Raw genomic sequence first — 9,359 nt, 5'->3', positions numbered from 1 at the left:
TGCAGGTGTGCAGTCAGCACCGACCTGCAGCTCAGTGGAAGAGAAACTCAACATAAACACATCACATCCCAGAGGCCTATTTCACGAATTTGGAAATCCAGGATAAGCGCTAAAGCCAGGCTTGAACTAGAGTGATCAATGCGTCTCGGCTTTATCCGTTTCATGAAGCCCAATCCAGGCTCGGGAAAGGCGACTAAATCAAGCAAGATGTTAGTAATCCAGCTAAATGCACATCCCCGGCTGTCTACAAAAGACCACGAGGAAGATTACAAGCGCTACATCATATGCTGATTATAGATCACTGATGCTACAATCAGTGGCGATTTCTGAAATGGGTGACCCGGGCAGCCGGCTTCTCATTTAGGTCGCCATGAGATTCCCCTGGACTGACAACAGCTTATTTGTATCTACCAGAGTTCCTCGCAATATGGTGATTGTAACCATGTTGAGGGAGATTTTTTTTCACTGATTTTCCAAAATCCTGTAGGATCGCTGAGAAATGTTAGTGTTGGAAACGAGCTTGTAACCATCTGGACTTTACTGTGGAACCTGACCAAAGACACCTACGTATATGCTGTCTACATTCCCTCTGTGATAAGGAGCTAACAACTGAATGTCCAGACCTAATAACAGTAACCAGAGCATCTGCGCAGGTAAGCTACCTTTTATTTTGCCTTTTTCTCAGCGAAAAAAAAAACAGTCAAAATATCATACAATCAATCTGTGGGGGTGTTTATGTGAGCTTCAGTGTTCCACAGTCCACTTATTATAGGCAACTCTGGACTTGTTTCTCTCTAAAGTTACTTGTAACTTTTGTGAGTTGGTGGTTGCCTTTTTTGGTGGGGTGGGGGGTTGTTTTTGAACATGAAGTTGCTTTTTGGGCTTAGCTTTTTTACAGACAGAACCCTTTTCAATGCCTTTTCTGGTAATCGCGCCTCACAACAAGTTTGGATAATATCAACCCCACTATCCTCCCTGACAACTATTCCACAGGTAAGAATTATTTTAACAAGGTCTCCACAAAATTTATCATGGAGGTCCCCTCAACGCTCTCTTTAAGAAAATAAATACAAAGATTATTTCAACATGAGTAGCCCTCAAGCTGAGTGATAGTTGCCTTCAGTTGTTGCTGAGTTTTGTTCATGTATGTGGAACACTCTTTCATTTCCACGACAATACGATGCTCTACTGCATCAAGTCTTAGCGCTGTAGCCTCAATTTTCGTTATCTTCCATCATCTGCTCCTCTTCTGAAAAGTTGTACTGTAGCTGCTGCAGCTGTTGAGACAACTTAACATCGCATTCGGACATGGACTTGGCCATAGTGTCGTTAATAGCCTCACGAATAGAGGCTAGCGAAGGAGGTTGCTCTGTTAGCATAGCACCCTCGTCCACATCATCGGAGTCACTCATGGTGTCAGCATTACCCTTTCTTCTTAGTCCCTTGCTAGGGCCCCCGTCTTGATAAATTGTTTTAAAAACTATTTTTATCCCTGACTTATCTGCTCTGTTCTTTGTTTTTCATGTTTGTTAACTAGCAGCATTAAGTTTTATTATTTTAGTATTATTTGTAGAAGTGAGCAGAGCATCCAAAACTCTTACTAAAGTAGGGGCAGCACTACTTTAACATATTTCTACTCAATTAAAAGTAAAGAGTAGCCAAACAAGAAATACTCAAATAAGAGTAAAAATGTATTTGGTAAGAAGGCTACTTGAGTCCTGAATAATTAATCATGACAACCAGTTTTAATATTTAAAAATGTTGGACAAACATAAATATAAAGTTATCTGCAAATCATGGTATTTTAAAGACTGCTTTTTGGTAAAAATATAAAATACAATATTTACAAAGTAACAAATCCAGCCAGAACAAACACGTTTCTTGAAGGAAATTTCAACATAAAACTTATAAAACCAACACGTACAGCAGTTAATGGATATACAGCGTGTTAGAAGGATGAAAGCACTTTCCAATAACAATAGCTATTGTTCATTGTATGTTCATTTGAGCTCCAAGATCAGCTGATAGGAAATAAGATTTAAACCGCCAAGCTCGTGTACACAAAGGAAGTCTTGCTTTAACATAGATCGCAGGTGTGTGTCTCTTTGGAGCCTTTTTGATTAAAACAAGTCTTTTCTTTTGTCTAAGTCTAAGTCTCTAAGTCTAAGTTCTTTATCTAATGAAGTTAGGTGGGTTGAGTAGCCAGACAGTCCATTCAAGTAAGAGCAGTAAAAGTACATTGCAGTAAATCTACTGCAAAAAGTATATTTTGTTCAACAACTTACTTAAGTAAATGTTACTACTAAATGAAACCTTGTTATGACCCACTTGTAATTATTTGTAAAATATTGTAAAAACATGCACTCTTGTGGTTTAGTGAGACAAAATGTTCAAAAGCTTAAAGAGTACCAACTCTTTCCAGACACTGGATTGTGAGACCACTTTAGAACCAGCCAACCTGAAGCTAATGCTGCAATATTGTTGTTTGATAGTTTCTCAGCTCTAAGAGTATCTATCAAAAAGCAATGAAGTGAAGTGTAGCTCAACAGTACTGCAGGGAGAAACACACTGACTTGGCCACAGTGTCCAACATGATAGGCATCAACAAATTACTCAATAACTTACCACTAAAACTTACCACCAACTGAGGCTTGGGCTTGTCTGTGTGATCATTGTACAATCTATAACTGTTTCTCTATCAATTGTTAAAATCTATAGTTTAATCCAGAAACACAGCAGTGGTCAATTTCCATAATAGTAAAATGGATTGTGCTTAAAGTTTTTTCTGTCAGGGTGCAGCTTTTGCCTGCTGCACCCTGAGCAGTTTCCAGCACCTTCCTCCTCCTGCCCAGCTCTGTTTCCACTCACCTTAATCATTTACACCTGTTCACTCTCCAATCATCCTGGACTATCTCCACCTGCAAGCTCTACTATAAAAGTTCTCCTCAGTCAGGTCCTCACCGCCGGTCCGTTTTCCGTCTTCCGCTGCACCGCAGCCAGAGATTCTTCCATGTCTGGCTGAGCATCAACTCTTCTTAGTCTGGCAACCACAGCTTCCCGCACCTGTCTGCACCTCCAAGTGATCTCTCAACAGTGCTGTCGGTTTCCCCTGTTACTCCAGCGTTCCAGTACTCCAAGTAAGCTCTCTGCTGCCCTGCTGAACCTGCTGCAGCCCCCATTTCTCAAGAACCCTCTCTGCCGCACTGCTGGATCCACTGCAGCCCCAGCGTTCTATGGACTATCTCCCTGCTGCGCTCCTGGTCCTACTGCAGCCACCTGCGTCCAAGAACTTTCTGATTCTGGGTGCTGCACCCGCTGCTCTCCAGCTCTCTCCAGTCCTCCAGCTCCTGCACTCTCCACTCACCAGCTCCACCCCGGCATTGACTATGGTTCTCTTCTTCCACAACTCACTGCTCTACAATAAACTCTCTCAGAACTAAGCTCAGTGTGTGTGTGGTGTGTGTTCGGTTCAAATGTCCCTAAATTTATTAGCATTTTTAAAAATAATTAGCAATAACAGTAAATGTGATCCATCATTATTTGTATTTGCTGTGTCCTAAATTAAGATCTAAGGACAAGGTAATCCTCTTGATATCTGCATTTCAAACAGTGTATAGTAATTTTAAAATCTAGAAATATAAATATACATTTCTCATAATTATTATATTTTGGAGATGTTAATCGAGAAATGACTGTATGTTTGCCTAGGTCTACTTTTATTTAAATTTTTTTGCAAAACAAAAATATTTAGAATGATTTCATCAAATGCACGTTAAGCATAAGCAATTTAACTAAAAACACACCAACGTCCACCTTCAAAGATGGCACGTGTTTCATTGCTAAATATAGAATTAGCTTTGTAAGGCGTAACCGGGCCTGTCAACGACTGTTCCCTGGTATCTGCCCAGACCTGACCTACAGGCGGCGCAAGTAAGCAAACTTGCCCCAGTGTTGCCAGCTGGGCTCTGCGCTGTCATAAGACACTTGATTTCTTCATTTATGCAAAGACAAGCTTTCTCCCGTTTAAACCAAAGTCAGAGAAAACGGATCATAGCTTATTCCTTCATTGGGTTAAGGTGAACGGGAGGAGAGTAGGACCAGGACACAGAGTTGGGAGAAAACCTCATAGCATTGCATTAGAAGGTAAGACACCAAATCCATTCTCTAAAGTTGTACTTGGTGTTCTTGTCGGGAAGTTTACACAAAACCTGGCTTTCATTGTTTCTTACTTGATTTGCCTGTTTTGTTATCTGGTTATTATCATAATAGTTCCTGTGAAATAGAAACACAAGCCCCGTCCTTATAGTTTCACTTTCGCTTCTGACTAAACTCGCAGCCTGAAGCTCTGCGCAGGCGTTAAATATTTGGTGTCCTACAGAGATACCCAAACCCATCGGTACCCAACCACAAAGAAAAGCCATCTATTGATATAAGATGTCTCCTATAGTGCACTATGTGAAATAGAACCCAAAACTACAATAAACAACAACATAACTTAAAAAAAACTTAAATTAAAAAAGGGGTTATATTTCCTTCAGCAAAAACAACTACTTCACTTATTAGAATGGATTACAAAATAAAAACAAAATCTTTGCTTACTAAAATAGCTTTTCACAAAACATTGGCTTGCTTGTAAACCATTCATATTTTTAGTTTTCTCCAAAGACATCAGCGGCTAAGTGAAGTATTTTACTGCTTACAGCCTTTGTGGCGTGCCAGCAAGAAATTGTGAAAAAAAAACAAAAACATGAAACTGAGACTGTTCTGTCTGGAATCTTTCCAGAGAACAGCTATGTAAACAACATCCCACGGCTTGCCTGTCATTCAACCTCTTCCAGTTTTTGCACTGGCAACTCTTAGGGCTGATAGTGTGCGAACCAGTTAGACACATTTATCATACATGTAATAAAGAAATAATTCTTGCTTTCGTTTCAGCTTTAGCTCAGCAGTGTTCTCGTCAGAGATCTGAGCACGTGATGAATGTTGCAGTGGTACTTCAACAATAAATTAGCTTACAGAAACTGGGAAAAGTCTGAAAGAACTCAAGCAAGTTAGTGTAAAAATATGTGGTACGTTTCATTAGATCAAGTCCTTAGACACAAACTTTAAACAGCATTAAAATGGAGCAAATATACATAATATAAAACTTTTCACATATATGATTTGTGTAAAGGAGATAAACAGTGACACAGTTAGCTTTATAGTTAAAAGATAAACAGCGACAACTTTCTGGCCAGTCAAGCCCAATCAAACAAGGCAGTGCAAAAGCCTACTCAGATGCAATGATTTATTTATTTTTGGGTCTGAAAAAAAAGCAATTTTGAGGCACTGAAACCTTGATGACAAATACGCTAGTTTGTTTGTTAAGTCCTAGATAAGTTTTTTTTGTTGGGGGGATTTCGGGTGAATAAAAAAATGGGTTTCGCAAGCTTCACATATTGCGTGACAACTGCTACACATGTTGGACCTGGCAGAATGTCAGGTGCCACCAAAGTTCATACAACATTTCGATTTATCCACTTGAAAGTCAGTCAATCCACCATTAATAAGGCTTTGAAGATGTAAGGTGATCAAGAGGATGTGTCCAGATCTTAGATTTGCAATTTTTGCCAAAGCATCCTATTTGTATAATTCCCACATAAAATATGCTAGCTATACCAAAGTGCCGACTGGTAATCCTCTCTACATCTTTAGTGTATCTATTGTACATGCATGGAGAAGTTCTGACATAACTTAAGTCTGTTATAAATTTGTGCTTCTTAATTACAATAACTTGGTCAAATAGCATACGACAATTCAAAGCCATAGAATCCAAACTGTTATTGGATATAATTTTTATGACTGCAAAAGGCACTTCCTACTGTGTCCTCCAGTGGCTAAGAGTGAATGTGAATGAGGTGGCATTCCTCAAGGCTAGGAATAAAGACCTGCAAAGTTTAGGACGATACTTAGGCGGTTATATGATATCTATGATTCAATGAGAAAAATAACAACAACTCTGGGAACTGTTTGAAACCAGATGAGATTCATGTTATTTGTTTTCAAAGCTCATATGCAGCAGCTGAAATGACTGTTTTGGCTTCAAATTAATAGTTAAAATAGCTTTTAAACCACACAGATTTGAATCTAACATATTTGCCCACTTGTCCCATGGGAATGTCCTCTCTCTTTCTTGGGGCCTTCCCAATCAGCAGGGATCCACATACATTTGAATGAATTCCAACATCAAGCTGGCCCTTATTTATGGGAACTAGAACCTTTTAGTCCGTGGCGTTTTCCTGACCTAACACACACAAAGTAATTACATTAAAAAACCTTCTTATTGAGCATCAAATTTGATGCCAGTGTTGTGAAGCAGGGTAATATCTTAAAGATATATATAATTGTTTACCCCAAGGATTATAGCTGTGGGAAACTGGATTAAGCATTATTAGCAGTGAAAGAAACTATCTCCATGGAAAACTAAAAATACTTGCAGGGGGACTACTAGTGTATGGTCTGTTCCAAGAAATGTCATAGTTATTTTATCAGAATGATGTCCGCTCTACTAAAAGGTCTGACAAAGACTCAAAGCATCATGAAACCTGAAGCAGGTAAAGGAGTTAAAATCATGAATTCTAAGACTAACATAGAGTTAACCATGGTGTAACAAGATGAGGTTTTTTTGTATTGCTGGTGACAGCAGAAAATTTACAAGTTTTCTATATTTTACAAATATACCATATGGTGGAAGAAGGAAGAACAGCAGCTTTCTCTTTTTTCGCAAACAACTTTAGGTGTAGTTTATTTTATTATGTTCCACAGCCGAATAAGTCAGGAACACATACCCACTTTCATAAAAAACAACTAAAGAACACATTAAAAACACTCCTACCAACACATAGTGTGCGATTCTCTTAGATAGCTCCTTGGCTCTAAATCTTACCAATGCTACTAAAACATGAAAATGATAATAAATTATACACCCCAGCACTGAACATTGTATAATGTAATAAAACACATTGAGCAACTGCTTTTTTGATAGATAAAGATTAAGAATTTGTATAAACATTAAGGTGGACAGTGGATAAAAAGAAAGTCATTGTGTTCGTTGTTATTTTGGCTGCGTGAATTAAACTTCAGATTCACCCATCTCTTTTTAAAATAATATCAATATTTGGTTCAATGTATTCGTTTGCGCATAGTGCTTGAGGAAGCTGGAGTCAAAGTCATGCCTTTCAGATTGCAGATTACTCTTTCCCCTAATTTACAGTTATTCCTGAGACTGTTGTAACTTCTATTAGGGAGTTTTTTTTAGTCATGGTGGATGAAGTCTGAGCTAAATGATACTGAGGGCCATACAGTAAGCATGTGACCAGCTTCCCCAGGCAATAAGTACCATGTATTTGGTATTTCAGATGGATGCTCCTGGCCAAGAAGCAGCAAGCGGAGCCAGTGCTGGAGCTGGTGTCCAAGTGGAGATTGTTCAAGGAGTCATTGAGAACCAGCTGGTGAGAACTTGTGCATTCATGTCAAAGCAGAGTTATTAAACATCTGGATAATACATTCAGGATGTTTCAGATGCTAAAGTGCGTTGTGTTAAGCTGTAGTTCAAACATGTTGATAACATTCATTGTGGTGCCAAGCTGATTAATTCAAAACTACATTTTCTCTCCTGTAGGTGGATGTCATTGTATCGCCTATGGTTGGCCACGACCCTGTCTCTACCCACATAGGAAAGATTTTGAGCAATATGACTGCCGACTTGAAAGCAAAGTTTAACAAAGAAGCAGGAGAGGCAACTCTGCCAAGTGAAGCAGTTTTGGTTGAAGGGCTACCTGGTCTTAAATGTAAAGCAGTCATCTCCTCAACCTACTCTGCTGGGATAATAACCAACACGGAACCGCAGTCCAGGTGAAATATATATTTAGATGTTGTACTGCACCTAAGTTAGACTTCACTATGTCTTCTTCGAAACTACAATAAGCGCTGCTTGCATATTCCAGGCATTGAGACGGGGAATCAAAAAGATTCTAGCTACTTGTAACATCAGAGCCTACAGTTCAGTTGCTCTTCCAGTTCTTGGAACTGGCGCTCTCCTGCGTTTTCCACACAACATTACTTCCACGATTCTCCTGGAGGAGGTTGGTATATATGGACAAAACCGCACCAGTGGATCACCCTTCCTAGTTCGATTCATTGTTCATCCAAAGGACAAACAATCCAGCCAGGTTAGAGAAATATTCTTACTTTTGATTTAGAATGATGGTTTTATTTTACCACATTTGAGTTGTCATAGGTGTAATAATATTTTTCCCTTTTCATTTGCAGGCCTTTAAGTCTTCCCAGAGTGTATTGCATCAAAGAGGATTCATAAGCAATGTTGATCCAGATCAAGGTTATCTCATTTGTTTAATTGCTTTTTTCAAGATAATAACCAATTTAGCAGCTAATATTATGTATAATTTTATTATGGCTAAATATCTGGTTTTAATTATGATCATTTCCAAAGAGAAGGCATATTGGATAATGGTAATTTCATGGCAACGCATGCACTCCTTTCATAAACCAGTCCAAAGCGGCCTGAAGGTGCCTCCTCTCCATCCCCCTTTTTTTTTTTAAAAAGGACCTGTGCGGTGAGGGGGTTGAAGTCAGCCTGCCTCTGTTACACCCCTCCCTCCCCTAGCAGAGTAGTCACACTCACTCACTAAGTGACCTATGGGAAAGTCACCTCCTTAGGTTGAACAAATGCTGTAGTGATGACCATAAGTGTAGTTTTTCATTCTATGTGCATATTGTGGATATGTGATTACATGTAAAGATTCTGATGAGGATATTAAAAATAGTGGGTTTTTTTTCCCATGTTAACTATCTATTTTCTATCTTGCAACAGTGTTCTGGCTCCCTGGCAGTGCTAGGATGTAATTCATAAGGCAGTTTCTTTCAGACTTTATTGCCCATTGGCTAGTCTGTTGCCAGTGAGCTTCAGTTGTTTTCTGTTTAAACTACATGTTACCATAGGAAATTCCTCAAATGCTTAAGATGTACTCTTAGAGAAAGTTAAGCTAGCTACATGTAAACCTGTCTTGGTCAAGGTTTTGTCGATACTTTCAACAAAAATTAACCTGATGTAATGCATACTAAAGTGGCAACCTTTAAGAAGTTACAATCCTTCTTAGTTTCTTTATCGCATATTGGCTCTCAGCTGAGTAGGTTAGTAACTTCTGACGTTCACAGTGGTTCGCAAGTGTGGAATCACAAGTTCTCAACCAAACTCAACAATCACAAAAAAATGGGCACTTTGGTCTTACCTACAGCTTCTAGTTTCTAGTTAATGTACTGATATTGGTTTAATTTCACAGATGATCAGAATCTGCAAA

The 9,359-nt window shown here is 39.0% G+C and overlaps 1 protein-coding gene and 1 long non-coding RNA gene across 2 annotated transcripts in view; both read left to right on the top strand.

The window, feature by feature from the left end:
* Window positions 1-3,964: 3,964 nt before the first annotated feature.
* Window positions 3,965-9,359, top strand: part of LOC105921281 (protein mono-ADP-ribosyltransferase PARP14) — a gene marked incomplete in the record, with an annotated part of 115,697 nt that continues 110,302 nt past the window's right edge. Inside the window, 3 exon segments of the mRNA XM_036146025.1 lie at window positions 3,965-4,143; window positions 7,398-7,490; window positions 7,661-7,684. Coding sequence (XP_036001918.1) covers window positions 7,398-7,490; window positions 7,661-7,684 — 117 coding nt within the window.
* LOC118565619 lies at window positions 7,845-8,380 on the top strand. The gene is made up of 3 exons (XR_004932477.1): window positions 7,845-7,893; window positions 7,986-8,210; window positions 8,311-8,380. It is a non-coding gene; the product is annotated as an uncharacterized LOC118565619 (long non-coding RNA).

The sequence above is a fragment of the Fundulus heteroclitus genome, chromosome 14, assembly GCF_011125445.2.
Source record: "Fundulus heteroclitus isolate FHET01 chromosome 14, MU-UCD_Fhet_4.1, whole genome shotgun sequence".
NCBI classification, from domain to species: Eukaryota; Metazoa; Chordata; class Actinopteri; order Cyprinodontiformes; family Fundulidae; genus Fundulus; species Fundulus heteroclitus.
The sequence above is the reverse complement of the archived record's forward strand: the minus strand, read 5'-3'. Positions and strand labels throughout refer to the sequence as shown.